Here is a 20,075-nt window from a genome sequence, read left to right on the forward strand (position 1 = left end):
AAATGACTTGCTGTGGCATTAATTGCACTAATAGAGCATTCAAGGAGTCTCCACTTCATTTTTTTCGGTAAGTAAAATTATATTTATGTATTTTAGGTCACTGCCGAGCTGAGCTTAGATTTTAACATGTACTGTTAAACCATGAAATTTAAAAGTAATAGGGTAAACCCCAGTGCATTTAACATAATGCTGCACTTTAGAAAATAGGTTGAAATATAACATGTTGGTGGAGCTGGGTTCCCACTATCGGCTTGTGGAGCTCTCGGGAGACCTTCGTTTTCCACCCGTTTCTCTCCTCCCCGCAGCTTAGCACATCTCTGTCTGATCGCGGCTTCTGACTGCTGCGCGGGCTGCTGGCTTGTGGAGCTCTGGGATAAAAACCTTTCCACCCGGTTCTCCCCAGCAGCAGCTCTGCACATCTCAGATCGCAGCGGCGCTTGTCTGCTGTGCGGCTGCCGGCTTGTGGAGCTCTCGGGAGACCTCTGTGTTCCACCCGGTTTTACCCAGCGGTCAGCCCGGCGTATCTCTGACTCAGAAGCTCTGGTGTTGTGCACAGTTAACTCCGATTGTAGCTAGGTTGCTACCTCTGTTAGCTTAGCTCCCACCTCTGCATTAGCTTTGGGTTAGCTTCAGGTTAGCTTGTAGCTAGTTCGACCGGGTGTCGTCAGTTGATCCCAGCCTTACAGCTCCACCTCTCTTCCCTTTTTTGGAATTGTCTCGGCTTGACGGAACCTGTGACACGGTCAAAATGGCGGTGGTGGCCACCTCCCATTTTAGCACTAAAACGTGTTATTGGAGTCTATGGAAACCCATTGTTCAGTGTATGTATGTCGATGGGTTGCACCCACAAACCCGGCTCTCTATCCACTCCGATTACTCTAGTCCAGTACTACATGCAGTGCAGTGCCATGCAGCAGGAAATATGTAAACAAAGACGCAGCTTGTGCCAACACTATCCATTTTTAAACACTGAAATTAACCAAATCTTATTTTTTTGGCACTGCTCAGTGTTAAAATCAGGCATCTAGCTAAAGTTAATCAATCAAGTAAGTAAAATTGACCAGGTAAAATTCAAAGCTGGTAAATAAAAATAAATTAGGGTTAATAACTTTTTAAAAGATTTTTTAGAGCATTTATTAAAACAAATGTTATTCAGGAATGTAAAAACACACAAATTAAACTCTGCAGCACCGGGCAGCTTGTGGATGTGCCTGACTTTAAATCGGCTAACTAAGGAGGTACATCAATGTGGATATATAAAAAATGTTAAAGATCGGCCTGATATATCGGTCTATCCCTACTTGTCTGTATTAATTATCCAAAACAGAGACAATTTATAGCTTATATAAGTTGTGGATCCCACTACAAACATCTTATTTTCAGTATTTGCTGTGACTCACATGTTGATGCTCACAGCTGTTGCTTTGAAATTCAAACAGACCACAGAACACTGGGCAGACTGGTTAATTTACTCCTAAAAAACAAATGGAGTTATGAGAGCGCGACAAATCACACAACAATCCTCAGGTACTTTTAAAATGCGTTCACACAACCAGCACAGGAAACGAGTAGGCGAGTTAGCATTTCTAGATGTAATCAGATTGCTGTAAAATAAAAAGTAGTAAATAGTATGAGCACAAACAAACAAATGTTTCTCTGCAGCAGGTGCAACCTTGGATCTGTTATTTCCACTGGGATGAACGTAACGGTGAGGAATGAATAGTATCATTACCCAAAAACATACAAAAGAAGAAGAGCGACTAAACGTATCGGTATACAAACAGACAGGAGAGCAGACAAACACACACAGAGAAATCTATCCTGCTAAACAAGTCCAAACACACACAACCGGAGCCGTTTGTGAGGAGTTGACTTTGAAACAAATCAGCCAAGGAGAAAAAGTTAAAGGACAATTTCTTGTCTGTGTATTGCCTATTTGTTCAGTCAAGCTGGCAGCGTGCTTATAGGGAATGAACACAGATGAGGTTTTTCATTGGGAACATTAAGGTATGAAAAATAAAAGTAAATTAAATGCAATGCTATTTCAAACATGTACTATATAAGGTAAATACTACCGGTGACTTGGGTGAGCAGCAGATGAATTAACACATTAGTCAGGATGACCTAGTCGGCATTTAACAGATGGAAACTGCGTTGGATGATTAGCATTTTGGAAAACAAGAAGACCAACCAAGACACTGAAAGGATACTCAGAAGGAGGATGATGTGAGACTCAGCCACAAACTGTGCCTGGCTGCTGCCATGAATGTAGCTCTGTGGGAAAAAAAGACAGATGCATCAGTATGGCACGATTCCTTTTAACTGGCAACTTATGTAGTGACATAACCAGAGGAGTTTGTAAAACAAACAAGTAATAAGAACTCGTAGAGCGTGTAACTTTCCATGAGATTGCTTTATGCAAAACCTTTTGGTGGTTGATGGTTGACACGGCAAATAACACAAGGCTTTAAATATCTGAATTTTTATGAAAAATCCAGAAGTTTTCCATGATGCTTTCTTCAGGCAAATAGTTAGACACCATTGGGGCGACGGTGGCACAGGAGTTAAGTGCTCGCCCCCGTAATCGGAAGGTTGCAGGTTCGAGCCCCGCTCAGTCTGTCGCTGTCGTTGTGTCCTTGGGCAAGACACTTAACCCCCTTGCCTGCTGGTGGTGGTCGGAGGGACCGGTTGCGCCAGAGCTCGGCAGCCTCGCCTCTGTCACTGCACCCCAAGGCAGCTGTGGCTACATTGTAGCTCATCCCCACCAGTGTGTGAATGTGTGTGTGAATGGGTGAATGACTGATTGTGTTGTAAAGCACCTTGGCGGATTCCAGGACTCTAGAAGGCGCTATATCAAATACAGGCCATTCACCATTCATTCACCATTCATGACCTGCTGACAAGTCTTGTTTTACAACATGAACATTTCAAAAACAAGGCAACAAATCAGTTAGCAAATAGGCAAATTTGAGTTTATACATCAATCTAAAACCACCGACAAGTGAAACTCGAAAAATCACAATAAGGTGCGAAAGTTCATTTATTCCGGTAATTCAACTTAAAAGGTGAAACTAATAAATGAGATGGACACATTTTATGCAAAGCCAGATTCTTCAAGCCATTTTTGCTGTAATTTATATTAATATGGCTAACAGCTTCTGAAAACAGCAGATTCAAACGCTCAGACAATTAAAAAATTCCATCAACAGATGTTAAAATGCGAAGGAGGGGGTAACATAAGAAATGTGACAGTGGATTTAAAAATGGTTTTATTTGTAATAAAAGGGTCTAAAAACGAGCAAACAGATGGCGCACATTATAAAGATAGTGCTAAAACTCTCAAAACTCTCAAAAGGTAAACATTACAAGACGAATTATCAACATTAAAACACCTGGTTAAAACTTTGTTAAAACTTTTACCGCAACGAAGGTGTTCTAAAAGCACAACCAAGTTGATAAAAGTCTAAAACAATCTACTGACTAAAGCACCTGGCAAAAACTTAAATTAAAAGCTTTACCGCAACGAAGGTGTTTAAAACCGGAGTCAATAAAATTGCAACAAACTAAGTTAACCTTTAAAACGAACACACAAAAAGATCCCACTGGATCACTGAGTTTGAACTAAAAAGTAAAAACTCATCCAAACGAAAAGGGGTTGAAACCAAAACGAAGCATGGAGAACAGCAGAACCCCCGCACTGCTGCCTCCTCTCTCAGAGTTAAAACTACCAAAGTTTAAAACTCATCACAACGAAAAGGGGTTAAACCAAACGGGACCTGGAGGACAGCAGGACCCCCGCACTGCTGCCTCCCTGACTGCTGAAGGCACAGCCTTTTTATCCAGGTGTGGGTAATCAGCAAGATTCGGCTCAGCTGTGCTCCTCCGCAGCCTGGAAGAGAGGAGGAGCAGGGGCGGTGTCAGGCTGATCACTGGGGCTGGGTGACCCTGGCTCCTGGATCTCACTGGCCAGACTGGTAACCATAACATCAATAAAAATGATTTTAAACAGAAATATGTCAGACCTCTGGAAAACAACAAACACTCGGTTTGCGCTCCTTTTTGCTCTTGCAGAAATAAGTTAACTTTTGCTCGATTTTCTATTTTTATTAGTTTCACCAAGTCTTCAAGAAAAAACTATTTGTGTTCACAACATAATTTTACTAAATATCTGACATATAAAAAAAAAAACCTTTTGATTAAAAAATCTTTACAAAATGACAAAAAAGGAAAGTTCAACCGCAAAATTATATCGTTTTATACTGTAATGATGATGTGAGTAGCTGTATAGAATAGGAATTAGGACACTATGAGAAAAAGCTTCATCATAAATAAGATTTAATATATTTTTACTGACTTCTCCAAAACACTGGAAGAAAATGTATGCCTATACTAGAGGGGTCTTTTAAATTTACAGAGAAATTCACTATATATATATATATATATATATATATATATATATATATATATATATATATATATATATATATATATATATATATATACACAGAAAGGAAAAAGGACAACCTTTTTAAATTCTAGGGAAGCTTCCACGCAGAAAAAGCCCCAGCTGGCCATGAAACTAAATGATCTCTATTATTTGAGCACAAAAACTGTCCTTGACATACGATAACCTAAACTCAGTTACAGCCAAAGTGGCTTTCATTTTCTGGCTTAATCATATCCTTTGCTTCATCAGAGTGGATGCAAGAAACCAGACAGGGAAAAAAAAAATTATAGTAAATGTCTCTTTGAGGACGATGACACCATATGGAAGCTTTGAGAAGGTTTTATGCATGTAGATAAAATCCAAAGCCTTCCACGAGTGTGCGGGTCATTGCATCAGCAGTTGTGTGTGTGTGTGTATATGTGCACTCAAGACAAATTGTTGTGTAGAAAAACAAAAGAGATGCTACTTTTACCAAGGAAGCAACAAGGTCAGTCTGAATCACAAGCACAATAAATGCAGACACAGAAAACTGTATTCTCGTTTCTTATAATTCAGAGTTTTTTTAAAAAAAGACCTAAATGTATTTTGTTCAAACAATTTATACTCTAGAACAGAAATGTCATGGATTTTGAGTTAATAAAAATTTGTTTAAAGATTAAAAAAGTGGCATAGTGGTATGAGTGAGACAGAGATCGTGGGTTCAAATCCACAGTTGGGTCATACCAAAAGCACTTTGTAATGTCCAGCAATGGTCAGTTTTTAGGTACTGTTTGACCATTCAACATCCGGTCAAAATGGAGACACGAGACTGCATGTGTTCCCTTTAAATCAGCCTGCCTTCATCCCATCAGCTGGAGCTCAGAGACTCTCTGCAGCTCTGAACACAGATAACAAATTGTCAACAACAATGTTCTCTCCTCAAGGTCCAGCTTCCCTTATCGTCCTACAGGATTCTTCATGCCTTCCAATAAGGAACACTCACAGCTCGGATCAGTTGCTGAATCAAAGAATGATTTCCGAAATTAAATATAAACTTCTAACTCATAAGCTAGATAATAATTAGAGGTGTGAATCTTCACTTGTCTCCCGATTACGATTACGATTATTGGGTCAACGATTCAATTCGATTCAATATCCCGATACATCACGATTATTTCCTATTGATTTGTTCTCATTGATAAATAGAAGATGTCACATAATTGCTTTTTATTTAAAATTTTTTTAATCAAAAATGTAATTGACACAACCTGCCATCCCTCAAAATCTCAATTCACAACAGGTTAGGACAAAACACTTTAAACATTTAAGATTTAACAAAGTAAAAACAATCCGTTTCCTCATTCAACACCACGCCTCAGGCTGAGAAAAACACGCTTTGCAAAAACTCACAAAATCTAAAGAAGTACTGAAAACCTATAGAACACATAATGTAATAATAAAATCAATAATGGGTTCATATATGAGTGTTTAATGTCTCTGAGCAGCTCTAGAGTCAAATATTTATGCCGCAGTTCAAGGGTGTCGGAAATAACACCAAATGAAATGTTTGACTTAGTTTGTTATTTTATTTGAACCCAGTGGTTCATTTCTGAAATGTTGGAGAATGAATCAAGTTCTGTTTGATGTAGAAAATAATAAAACATAAAACAAATTCTACACTTCCAATAATATTTAAGATGCGTGTTTTATTCTTTCTAATAATAACACCAGCAGAAGGCTGTGGGCTGGATTAGGATTAAATTAGCCAGCTGATGGATCTATTTCACTAACCAGCTAACTACAAACCTTTCCACTAACCTGTCCTGTGTGACCCTCACCCTTTAACCCTCATGTCCATGCTGTCTCTGGAGGAGCTGATAGGAAACAAGATCTCCTGTAACTTAAAATCAGGGTATCTGCAGATTTAAGGGAGCCAAATTTAAGACTTTTTAAGACCTTTTTTAAGGCCAATTTGACCAAATTTAAGCTATTTTAAAAATTAAATTTAAGCGATAATTTCCAGCTATTGCCTGGAACCGGTGCTAACCACGTCGCGAACGTGGGATTAGCCATCCAGTTACCATTAAACTTGCCCTTCCCCATGGCGCAAGCTCCCACTAGCTTAACCAGCTAATGTGCTCATCTAGAAAAATAGCCCCCTTTCACAACCAACTGACTGCGTACGGTTCCGCTTACGTCAACGTCATACACAAAAAATGCTGAACACTAACTAGAAATTCACGAAATTTTTATAGAAATAAAAGAATCTTGTTTCATTGGTACCATTGGTCATTGGTAATTTAAGACCTCTGGAAACTGGATTTAAGGATTATTTGTCATTTTTAAGGACTTTTAAGGCCTTAAATTAGGAAAAGCTAATTTAAGACTTTTTAAGACTTTTTAAGGACCCGCGGATACCCTGTAAAATGAACCAAAGCTTCCTCCCAGCTTCTCTTTAAACTGAAATTTAACATCAATTTATCATCATGAAACAAAAGAATAAAGTGGAACAATAACTTCTATTTCTTTCTACTTTTAACTTTTCCATGTCTCTAAATAAAAGAGACAGACGATCACGCTGCAGCCGCCGTCATTGACCCCGTCCCCTCCCCAAGACCGGATCTCCCGGCATCACAACACACGTCTGACTGAGCGCTTCGAGGAGAAATAATAATTAATTTATGAAAATAATAATGCGTGTCTGGAGGAGCGTCCTCTGATCTTCTCTCTTGTGTAAAATAAATTCTTACTTTTATAAAACTGACTCTTTTCTCAATCAAAACGAAGTGTGTACAATCCCTTAATAAATTAAGAATCCTAGAGTCTTCTGATTAACACAGTAAAGACCAAGCAGGGTTTATATTCTATATTTAGATAGAGTTTCACAGCTTATTGGTCATAAGTAGAGATAATATATATATTGAGCTCTTAAAGCATAACTCATAAAATGGTTGTGATCCATCATATCATTACCTAATCTGCGGACTGACAATTTATCGTTCGTGGATGGGCATGTCTGTGCGTGTGTGTGTGTCTGTGCGTGTGCGTGCGTGCACACGGTGGACGGCTGCTCATACTGAGCCAGGTTCTGTTGGAGGTTTCTTCCTGTTAAAGGGGAGTTTTCCTCTCCACCACCGCTGCATGCTTGCCTAATATGAAGATTGCTATACATCACTGACAACAAGTCAACGACTTGATGAGTTCTGCTGGGGTTCCTTACATAGGGAACCTTTAACTAATTGGCATAATGAACTGTTAAGTAGGTTCAACTGGAATGTTTACTTAGTAAAGTTCCCTAAGAATCAGAATCAGAAAAAATTTATTGCCAGTGCTCCAGCGTCCCGAAGCATAGGAATTTGACGACTCTTATAATATAAATAAATTGTATTAAATGCTTTCATCTTAATTAGGAATTAGGGCTGATCAAACTTATTGTTTTTATAAAGATGATGCATGAAAATTGGGCAAAGAATGTGCTCACATTCACTGTCACAATACATCAAATAAGACTGGCAGCACTAAATACAACCATTGTCAACAAAAGAACAAAAACTATTCTAGCAAAGCATCAAACCTTTTGTTTGAATACATTAAAACATTTAAGACTTAAATCATAATAAAAAAATCAATAAATAAATTCAGCCTTGAGTTTGAAACTGTTTAATACAAATATGTCATAAAAAAGTATCATAAAAATATTTTTAGCTATTAGCAATGAGATATTGTAGGAAGCTAATAATCCTCGGTCCAGTAAATTTGAGCTTCGAGCAAACATACTGCTAATGCTACCTCTAATGCTCCTTAAGCCGGGAGGGTTTCATTGCTTCGTTTGAAAAAACTTGTTCGCAAAGCAGGCACATGGGGAGTTGTGGATTCGTGGGTGAAGGAATACATCCATACCGAGTCCACATTGTACTGTCAACACTTCTTTTATTCTGAGCCATTGTCTGTTATGAATGTCCTGTATCGCTAGCGCCCACCATTAGCATCTCAGCGCCCCCTTCAGTGGACAAAAACGTTCACCGCCCCATTATATAGTCTGAACGCCCACTGGGGGGCGCTACAGCCCCCGTTGAGAAACCCTGATTTAAGTGAAAAGGTTGGAATTGGAAAATGCAGAAATAAACTACTATTTTGATATGATCACATTTATCCTTAAAATAATTCAAACTGACTCAGAAACTGAGAATCTAAATTTTGCTGCAAAAAGCAGGATCTTCATAGTTTAACCCCAGCTGGTATGGCCATGAGACCAGAGGTCGCCAAAATTGATATGCATAATAACAAATATGTGTTTGGTGATGAAAGAAGATACAATGAATCAGGGGCGGCGTTAGGCCCGGCTACTTGGGCTGAAGCCCCGGATGTTTCACGTTAAGCCCCGGATCTAAATCGCGGAAGTAACATGCAGTACCAAAGTCCAACAGAGAGGGCGCTGCTGGCAGTAGTTTGTATACAGCCTGCCTGAGCCTCCACCACTGAAGAAGAAGCCCTTCAGCAGCCAGCTTCTTCTGCACTCTCTACCTGAAACGCATGAGTGAAGATGGACATGAGGACGTTTTTTAGACCAAAAGTACCGCAACAGAACCCCAGCTTTGATGAGACTGGTGTTGACTCAGGTTTGTGAGTCTTATTTAAAAATATTTGTGGTGCTGCTGGTTTGCCTAAAGTTAGCTTACTATCAGGTAAAGTTGTTGGGGAAAGAAAGGGAATATTTACTATCATCTCACACTAAACACTAACAGGAACAATACTCTGCCCTGAATATGCTGAATATGTAGCTTCAGATTAAAAATTATGTGGTACAAGATATATATATATATATATATATGATGTTGACTAGTGCGTGTCACGTGTGCGTGTGCGCGCGCGTGCGTGTGCGCGCGCGTGTGTGTGTTAAGCCCCGGATCTTCTTCAGTCCGAAATCAACCCCTGCAATGAATTAGATATAGTAATTAATAATGTAAAAATTGAGAGAGTATATGAAATAAAATTTCTTGGGGTGGTCATAGACAGCAGGATCTGTTGGAAGCCACACATCAAATATGTTAGGGGGAAGCTTGCACGGGGCATTGCTATATTGGGGAAAGCTAAGTATATTTTTAATCAGAAAGCACTTTATATATTATACAATACGATGCTACTGCCATATTTGAGCTATTGTGTAGAGGTCTGGGGAAACACGTACAAAAGTCGTTTACAAACAACAACAACAATGCAGAAAAGGGCTATCAGATTAATAACAAATGCAGGATATTTGGATCACACAAATGAACTTAAACGCGGACAATGAAGTTCCAGGACTTGGTTAAATACAAAACAGCACAAATAATGTATAAAGTAAGAAATAAATTAATGCCTGATAAAATACAGAAACTGTTCACAGAGAGAGAAGGAGGATATCACCTGAGAGGGACACTAAACTTAAAGATACATAAGTTTAGAACAACATTAAAACAGATGTGTATCACAATAATAGGGGTTAAATTATGGAACAATTTAGAAGAAGAAATCAAAGTAAGTACAACTATAAATGTGTTTAAAATGAATTATAAAAAACATATTCTGAACAAGTATATAGTGGAAAATAGATGATTTATGTGGGTGTCCTTTATTCCAAGGAAAAGTAAATTGTATCAATTGTAAAAAGATGTCTATTTTTCTTTTTTTCCATATAATTTGGTGGTTTTTTGGTGACTTGTACCATTTTGTTTGTTTTAATGTAGGTTTTGTGTTAGATTTAGTAAACAAGTAAAAATGACTTGTATAAAGGGGTAGGGATATATAAGTTTCCACTTCAGCCTACTCCTTTTCAAACACAGAAGGGATGATATGTATTTTTTCCTGTTTGTGGTACTTTTTAAAAAATTATGTATGTTTTCTTTGTTTGAAATAAACTAAACTAATATTCAAATAAAATGAAATGAAAATGCTTGACAAAAACATTGAGGAATTTCGAAATTTAGGTTATATTTCTGGGACCTAGGAGACCGTTTTAGCACACACCCAAAGATAAGACTCACTCATAAGCTCCCACAGTGCAGTCATTTTAAATCAAGCTGCACATTCGAACAAAGTTAATAAAAAACAAAGAAAAATAAATAAATAAAAACAGAATAAACAGACACCAATGTGATGGATGTTTGTCAGTAAGTCGAGAAATGGACAAAAAAAGACAATGAACAGAGGTCTTAAGGAAATGAAGCAAACATAAGATTATTAGAATTCTAGTTTACGGCACACAGAGTCTGGTTTTCCACTTGACTGACGCGGGGTTTTAAGGATGGGGCGATGAATGGGAGATGACAAAAAAGGTGGACACATCGTCTTGCTTCAGTGGAAAGGAATGGAGATTTTTTTTCCCATTTGAAAGCGAACATAGGAAGACAAAAACTGAAGTAAACCCCTTTTTTGTCAACCCCAACTTGCTATTCTGCTTTAGCTTTTCAGAAGGTTGTCAACAAGCTAATTTATAGATTGGCAATCAAAAGTTTAGTAGAAGTAAAAAAAAAAGAAGGCTGGTGTTCTTTAGTTGATAAATGATTTAGAGAGAAGTTCTCAAATTTGTAATTACTACAAAGAAGAGGGGTGTGACACACCACTGTTTTAAAGCTTCTCTTCTGTTTTCAAATAAAATTCAATTACTCTCTAATAAAATATTTGCAATCTATTTGTTTAAAACTTGAATTATGTCAGGACATCTACTTGTGCACTTAAACACTATATGCCCATAAAAATTATTCCTGATTGTTCAAAGTCTGTGACAGAACTATTCACAAGAACTTTAAAGGGAGAATATGCAACTTTTCATATTTTTTTAATTATTTTTTTGAGCTAGTATGCGCTAAAATGACCCTTTACAGGGTTAACGAAATGTCATTCAGACACCTACCGCCCTCTGTGGCCATAATACCACACTTACAACCTCAGAGTGGCAAGCCACCTCTAGTTTGACTTAGCAAAGTAGTTGAATAGTAAAGTAGCTTGTTTTAGATCATGAATACAGCGGATTTGTTGGATTTAGTGATGAACCACACCTGCAGACACTTAAGAAGGCTGGAGAACGAATCATGACAATATCAAATAAGTTAAATTGTGCTGTTTAAGATCCTCTTTTATCCACTTACTGCTGAAGCTAAGGTTCTAATGTTTCAGCACACATTTTAACCCTCCCACTGTTTGCTTGAGTGACCCCGCCAGGAAAGTTGACCATAGAGCAGGATTGATGGTTTATCCCTTGAGGTCCATGTGGCAGGGGTGAGGAGTGAGCACCACCTCGCCCCTGCCACATGGACCTCAAGGGATAAACCATCAACCTGCTCTATGGTCAACTTTCCTGGCGGGGTCACCCATGAAGACAGTGGGAGGGTTAAACTTCTAAAATAAAGGTGAGCAATAAAATCCGAGAGACAACTCTTCCTTAATGCTCATCTAAAAAGCAACAAAAGCTGTGGATATTCTTTACGATTAGAGGTCGACCAACATGCCTGCACACACACACGTGTGTGTGTGTGTGTGGTCTAGCAGCACATTGATTATGAAAGACAACCGAACACTCACTGTGTGCAATATAAATTAAGTCAATAAATCTCAACATTTGTTGAACTTCAAAAATAAAACAAACTCAAAATATATTAAAAACTGTGTGTTGGGGTCCTTTGGGTCCTTTCTTCAGTCTAGTAGTGGCGGCAGTTGGCCACACAGGTGCCTGATTTATTTTATTTTATTTTTTTAATCGGCTTTTTAAAATATTTTCAGTCGATGACCGATATGGAAACAATGGAGCATCTCGGTCGGCCTCTACGATGCACCTTGATCATGTGTGACAGGAATTAATCATCTGTGAGTTCAAAACATATTAAAACATCTTTAAACGTCATCAGAATTAATGCTGTTCATACAGTTAATGGTATTCTAGCAAATAATAACAGTAATAAAAAACAATAATGCACAAAAGACGACATGATATTTTCGGATACAGCCCACTGCATGTGACTCCCTCAACATAATAAGAAACTGCAGCAAGAGCTTGTAAAACAGCAGCCGTGCTTTTGGGTTGAAAAATTTCTCAATCCATGGCTGGGCACTTCCAATTAATCTGATAGATTAGAATGCAGGAGTTTTATTCATTAGTGTGCAGAGCAGAGTGTGTGCATGTCTAAGTGTATCTACATAAGCATACGCAAACCCAAAACCCCTCTAGATGAAGTTTGATGTTTAGGCTGAATTCAAACAGAACTGTGACTGTGAACAGAGTTAGGGAGTCATACACGGACCTGGTTTCAAAGTAAAAACAGTCACTGTTTGCTGGATTAATACAAAAATTAATTCAGGCGCTAACCCTACAGTTACCCAATATGCTCTTGAATACCAAATTCACCAAAACAAATCAACGTGTACAAAGAAACGCCTGCAGGGTCTGAGGTGTTGAGAGTAACATGCACAACTTGCACAAAGAAGACTGTATTTGATATTAAAATCATAACGGGCAAAGTTTGAGAAACCTCTCACGAAGCTAACGAAACATACAAATGCCACTTTCAACACTTCAGTTGAGGAAAAAAATGACAACACTTCAAACTGTTGAATTAAAAGAAATGAGCACACTTGTGTTAATCACTAACTTGAAGTGCTTTGATGATTTAGCTGATCCTGCTTTCATTAGCATGTGCATCAAATCTGAGCTTCAATATGGACCCATGAGGCAAGGTCATGAGCAAGGACACACACCGGTTTACATTCGTCTCAAGCTCAGTGACGTTTGTTAAGATTTATGGCAGCAAATGACATAGAAACCAATCCTAAAGTAAAACTGAGCCTGTTCATCATGTTTCCATTCTTACCACACTGTTTTAATGGTCTACTCTAAAATGACTGAAAGGCTTCAGTTAACCGAGGAAAACGATGAAAATAATGCTTCATTTTTAGATATAAATCTATAGAATTTGGCCTGTTGGACATGCATCTCCTTAGTATTAAGTAGGTAATGAAGAGCTCACAGACAGCGGGTGGATTTATGCCGAAGTGGTGTCTGGTACAACTGGAGTCTACAACCGCTCCAATTAATTTGATGGATTAGTTTTTTTTTAAGATAACTGGCTCCGCAAATGAGCTTCAAACATCAAGTCAGTTAGGCTTGATAAATGGACACAAGTAATCTGACACCAAACATTTCATTTTCGGTGTAAAAACATTTAATTTAAACTATGTTTGTCCAAAACAGTATTTTAGGAAGTCTTGAAGAAAATTAAAAAAACTAAATGACAAGCTTTGATGACGTCCAGCTGTGAGGTTTTATTGCGAGCTGTCTGAGGCAACTGTGAACATGATTAGTATTCAAGGGGCTGAGTTTAATCAAGGCTCAACTTATCAGCATAAGAGTCCTTTTACCAATCTACTCCTAGGAGGATAATGTATATTAACATGATTTCATTAACATGCATCTAAAATTACAATCATAAAAATAGATGCAGCTCCTTTTTATAGAAATAAGAATAACACAATTCAGTGCATCAATGTGTTTTTAAAGGGGCATTATGGAAGTTTGACAGCCAAAACATGTATAGAAATAATAAATTTCTTCTTCATACGTTCTCCTGCAATGCCCTGGTCCTGTAGAATGAGCCCTGGCATTTTTACTGTGATTGCCTGTTTTTTCTGTAAAATCACAGAAAAAGAGAGATGCTCGGGTCGAGCAGGCTGCTTCATGCGCGTTCACGCTCAGGCATCGCCCGTAGCATTTGCTATCCGTAGCTTTAGCAGCAGAGAGAGAGGCAGTGCCAACTCAGCGACTTTGTCGCTGTTCCTAACGCCTAGTGATGAACCTAGCTACATTTCTGAGGACCCTTAGCTACTTTCTTCTAGATATTTCCTGAAAATTAGCAACAAAATAGCCATTTTCGCTTCGAATCGTTCTTTGGTTTGACATTGTTTCAGGTGTCATCAAGGATATAAATGTTACAGAGACTGTGAACGCTACTAGAGTGTAGCTCAACTTGTAAGATGACTGACTCTCATGCAGAAGACCTGGTTTCAATTCTGGATGTGGACATAGCTCATTTACAGTTTCTATTTTACATTACTGGTATATTTTTTACAGTAAGATGCCCAAATTTTTATTTGAGACTCGCCAAACGGCATTGAATTCACAGATAAAAAAGATGTGGGTTCAACTTTCATTTTGGAACAATTTTTCAAGCAAGGGAAGGGAATGATCTGAGCACGCAGGAGGACTGACCCATCATAAACCTTTGTCGGCTGTGCTGAAGAGAAAGGTACAGAACCACATTATTTAATTAATTAGCTGCACATTCTCCTTTAATCAATTTCCCTCTGGGATTAATAAAGTGTTTTTGAATTGAATTGAATTGTACTCTGTCCTCCAGGCCACACACACACACGGGACTGTCTCAGCTGTTATTTTCGTTAAGGAGTGTGCATGTACAGCATGCGCGCCTCGTGCACGAGCCTACTATTGAAGCTGCCGTTACGCTTTTGGACTGAGGGGGCAATCGCAAGCATAAAAATTCAAAAGTCCGTAAAGTCCCTTTAAGAGTAAAAAAAAAAAAACATAACTGTCAATTTTTGGACACAAATTAGATGTCCCTATGCATTTGTGGATTATGTATGTAATGTGTGAACAGAATGAAGCTAAATCTTCAAACAACGTTTGAGGCATTAAAATGTTTCAAGGAAAACCTACATGGACAGTAATTTTAGTGCCAATTAATGTCACATTAAAGTAGCAGTGAGCAGTTTTCTGCTCCTCTGCCCTACTGGTTGAAAGTGGAATTACAACTGATATAAACAACCCTGCTGCATCCTGCTAAAAACGAGCTAACACTACTATGAGCCAAATAATAAACACATCTCGAAGTAAAAAGATCCACACTGTTGGACAAAAATATTATTACTTACAAGTCCAGTAGCAACAAAGCCAGGTCACCTTCTGTCCGTAGTTTTGTAGTCTCCTTTAGCTTCCTCATACTAGTGTAGGCCACACTGATGTTCACTCTCGTTCTAGCTCTTTGCTTTGTCTCCAAAGACAATACTCTTACTTTTACCTCCGGGCTCCGCCATGATGCCACTAGAAAAAGCAAACTTCTTCTTTTTCTTCTTCTTGTGCACTTATTGAAAATCAGTGAACCACTACCATTACAGCTAACAACCGTAAAGCAGGAAAGAGCTCCCCCTATAGGGCGCCTACCCACTTCGTGTGGTTTTTGGTCAGCAGAAAGCTGCAGAGTGGTGTCAAATATGAAACTGTTAACGTTTCTAACCCAACAGTCGCTGAGATCAATGTTTAAGCTAAAGTTTAAAATACTATCTAGTGTTACTATGAGCAGATTCCATGGCTGGCACCAGTTAAAAGTTACATCTACACTGACAAGTCAAAATACTACAGCACTAAGCATACTGTTCACCTCTTCCATCTTGTTTGGTTGACTTTTTTTCCTTTAAAAACTTCATAACCAGGTAAACTTTATAAACAGCCATCTCCATCCCTTTCCATGTTGTAACATGTATTACTTTGTACAGTGAGTACCTGAATCAGGGAGTAGTGTGTGTTCTGGAAGGTAAAGGTCAGGATGCACTCAGACAGGGAGAAGGATGAATGGAAAACACTGAAAAACAAAAAAAAACTTCGAGAAGGGTGCAACTTCTGTATAAGAGTACAGAAGAGACAGATAGAAATTATAAAGCTTTATTTAAAGAAATGAATGACAGGCTAACTATGTGTGTTGCAAAAAAAAGGCAATTTTAGAATGTTTTTCTTTGATTGACAGCTCAGGTAATTTAATCTTAAACTCTTAATGAGAAGAGAACGCCGCGGTAACACATCAACAGAGGCTCACCCCGCTTCTCCTCCAAGATCATTTCAAGATCCTGGTTCTGGTCTATAGGGCCTTACATGGACAAGCACCATCTTACATTGGTGATCCTCTTAGTCCCTACACCCCCAGCAGGTCCCTGAGGTCCAGTGATCAAAGCCTACTGGTTGTGCAGCACCAGGCTAAAGGTCAAAGGTGACAGATCATCTGCTGCTGTGGCCCCCAGACTCTGGAACTCTCTCCCCCTGAAGACTCAGTGGTCTCCTTTAAAAAGCAGCTGAAGACTCACTTGTTCAAGCTGGCTTTTGTATGACCTTCTTCACCTCTCTCTCTTTATTCTGCTCTCCCCACCTATTCCACCTTCCTCAGGATCCACTGGTTTCCCATCTCTTTCCTATTCACTCTCTCTTTCTTAACACTTTTTTAACCACAATTCTCTATTTTGTGTTCATTTTAAATACATTTTTAACCATTTTCTAAATTATTTTTTACATTTTTACATGTTTTGTTTTTGTGAAGCGCCTCATGATTTTTATCTTGAGAGGCGCTATAGAAATTATATTTTCTTCTCCTTTCTCATCAGATTTTCAAGGATGTCAAGGGTAATTTATCCCAAGCAGGTGGAGGAACAGTAGATAGGTGGTTACACAGAACTTTTGATTTGAAAAATAATGTAATCATCTACTTTAGGGATTCAGGTGATACTTAAAATCTCATAATCTATTCCTTGTTTATGCAGTTTAGTGTTCACACACTCCAGGGGGAGTTCAGTTTAATTAGCCTAAAGTCAATTATACCTATTTAAAACAGATTTTTTTCTCGAGTTTACTGAGAATATGTCAATCATTAAAATGGGATGGCATGATTTTCTCAGTAGACTAAGTTTAATTACTGTTTTAATTTTTTAAAAAGGCATAAAAACATGATTCAGGCAACCTCATGACTAACTGGCATGCAGTTTTATCTAGATGGTGAAGCAAATAAAGAGGCAGAGAGTCTAAAGGCAGCTAGATGCAGTCATTTTAGGCTGAAGCTGAAAGATGACCAGTGTCCCCTAATCATTGTGGTAATCATTGTGATTGTGGCTAAAAACAGCCATCGCACATCAGACATTAAGAGAGGTTCAAAGTCCCCTGAAGTAAGTTTTGTAACCAAAACGAGACACATTTCTGACAGCATTTGGATATTATAGATGTTCAACTTGCTGTGTGACTGATGCAACAATCTACGTCTACCAACAAACTAGGAAGAAAGGAATGACGCATTTACAAATGACAGATATGTGAAAAACAAAATAACCGCAACAGAGTTGATTCAGCCGGAGGTGTTGCTAAAGAGAAAAGGAAAACAGTGGAAATGACAAATGATCAAGAGAAACACTTAAAAAAAACATTTCTGTTCATTTAAAGTTCAAATAAATGTGCTTTCTACTCCTTCACTAAATAGACCAGATTTTATCAGTACAAAAATGTAATAAACCAATGCATCTAAAATTAAATACAAATTTTGTATTTAGAAACAGCTGCTCTTTGGATTGAATCACATGATGTACGTGTGTGTGTGTGTGTGGGGCGTGTGTGTGTGTGTGCTTTAATCGATGCTATGTGGGCTCCTTTGATCGGTTCCATCACATAGCGAAGGTGGGGGGCCGTTGATGTTGTCCTGCGGGATGGTGTGGGTGGGGGGGTGTGGGGTCTGAGTTTGGAGTATCCGGATGTTCCCTGGAGGTGGGTTCACTGGGGGTGTCTGGGACTGGGGGGCCGTTGCCCCCCTCTGGAGGTGCTTGGGTTGCCTCGGGGGGTGGACTGCTGGCGGTTGTGAGTGGGGCCTCTTGGGGATCTTGGCGGCGGCCATGGGTCACTGCCTGGCGGCTGCAATGCCCCTGGGCGGGTCTGGGCGGGGCCTTGGGGGTCGGGTCCTGACATGTATGCTGCCGGGAAGAAGGCAGGGACACCCAGCAGTGCCTGGCCCGGGTTCGGGGGCCTCAAGTAGGCCTTGGCTCCTCTGCCGTTCCATCACAGGGGAGGGGGAGGTCCAGGAGGGGGAGGACCCAACCTTACCTGGATGTCCCATGTCTTATATATTCTGGAAGTTGTGCAAATGCAGGGGTGGGCATAGATATTCTAATGGGGTGGGGCTGGGTTGGTGCCCTCGGACTCCGTGAGGCTCTGTAATGCTGCTGCTTTGGGCCCTGGCAGGATGGGCTGGGGTCTCCATGCCCTGGGTGGCAGTTTGACAACAGAGGTGCCTATTGGGGCCAGTAGGGGAGCTGGCTCCCTGGAGGGCTAAGCCCAACCAGCCATTCCTCCCCATCACCGCATATTTCTCTCCTCCTGCTCCCTCACATCATCACACAAACATACACATAGGACCTTGAGGGGTGGGCAAGTCAGGGAGTGCGGGTAGGGACCCCATTTCCGCATTCCTGTGGAAACCTGCCCCCCAATTTTATTTGCACCTTATACACTTCCACTGACGACATTCCACACAAACACACACTTAGGGCCTTGGGAGTGAGCACATTCAACGGCATTTGGCAGGGGGATATTTCAGCCTCCTCCCGAGTGCCGGTGCCCACTTCCAATTTTAAACCGCACTTAGACACTGATGGCTGAGGGTGTAAGTGGGGTGGTGCGGTGGCATCAGCTGGCATATGCTGGATGATGCCCACACTGCCCACTCACCACAGCCATGGAATACACCTCATGATCACACAACACTATATTGGAGCAGGCGGAGGGAGACTAGGGGTCTTAGCCACCTCTGTTGTTGCTAGGCTTCCTGGGGCTGGAGGCTAGGAAGCAGATCAGGCCGTCTGGTTGGGGTCTGGGGTGGTGGGTTGCTGTGCTCAGCGTTGGGCAGGGGAGCCTGCTCATCAGCACCCCAGCAGAAAGGGTCAAACTCTGGTTACCGGTGATGGTTGTACCCCATGTGCAGCAGTACCAGGACCAGAGTGAATAGGGTGTGTATGGGGAGCATGAGTGGGTGTCCGGCGTGCATTTTTGTAAGTCTTGGGTTGTATGTGCATGTGTGAGCATGAGGGAGGGAGCGTGTGACTGTGTTTGTGTATGACTGTATATGTCAGGTGGGGCCTTTGGGTCCTCCCCTCTCCTGGAACTTCTCTTGATGATATAGATCTCTGTCCCCCCTCCCCCTGCCACACCTGGTGTGGGGGCTTGTGCCTTGGTCTGCCTGAGTGTTCGTGGCAACCGGGTCTGGGGGTTTAAGATTTTGGCATCTGCCTGTTAGATCCCGGTGGCTGCCTGGTGGGGTCTGGGTCCCTGGGCTCTGCTGGGTCCCCGGCGGGGGTGGTCGCCCCTGGGTCCCGGGTCGCTGGGTCCCGGGCTCGGCCGGCTAGGGGGTGGGAGGCTGCGGGCGGGCCTGTGGGCTTGCCGCTGATATCTCCGGGGACTCTGCCGGCTGCTGGTTGTGGCCCCCCGGGGCGATCCTCTGTGCCTCTCGGGGGGGGGGGGGGGGGGGGGGGGTTCCTGGTTGCAGTCTCCTTGGGGTTCCTGCGTTCTGGGGCAGCGCCTGGATCTCTGGGACTTGGAGCTCCCCCCGTCTCCTGCACATCTTTGGGGGGCGGATCTGTGGTCCCCCACACTCTCTATTGGACGCTCCTATAGATAAACCTTACATAAACAAGCGTGTGTACACACACAGGTGCTCACATGGTGCTCTCAAAAGTATGGGCTTGGGCACGTTAAACACAGGTCTTAAGACTATGGTGGGAAACTTAATGCGTTGTGATTTATTATTGTGATTCTTCAGTTAAGAAATGTTGATTTTATATATATATATATTTTTTTCTTTTCATC

General features: G+C 40.5%; 1 protein-coding gene across 1 annotated transcript in view; it reads right to left on the bottom strand.

Moving 5' to 3' along the window:
* Window positions 1-20,075, bottom strand: part of LOC107391086 (tumor suppressor candidate 3) — a 117,372-nt gene that overhangs the window by 21,213 nt on the left and 76,084 nt on the right. The window contains exon 7 of the mRNA XM_054743553.1: window positions 2,211-2,274. Within this exon, the coding sequence (XP_054599528.1) occupies window positions 2,211-2,274 (64 nt within the window). The remainder of the gene's footprint in view (window positions 1-2,210; window positions 2,275-20,075) is intronic.

The sequence above is a fragment of the Nothobranchius furzeri genome, chromosome 4, assembly GCF_043380555.1.
Source record: "Nothobranchius furzeri strain GRZ-AD chromosome 4, NfurGRZ-RIMD1, whole genome shotgun sequence".
Taxonomy (NCBI): Eukaryota; Metazoa; Chordata; class Actinopteri; order Cyprinodontiformes; family Nothobranchiidae; genus Nothobranchius; species Nothobranchius furzeri.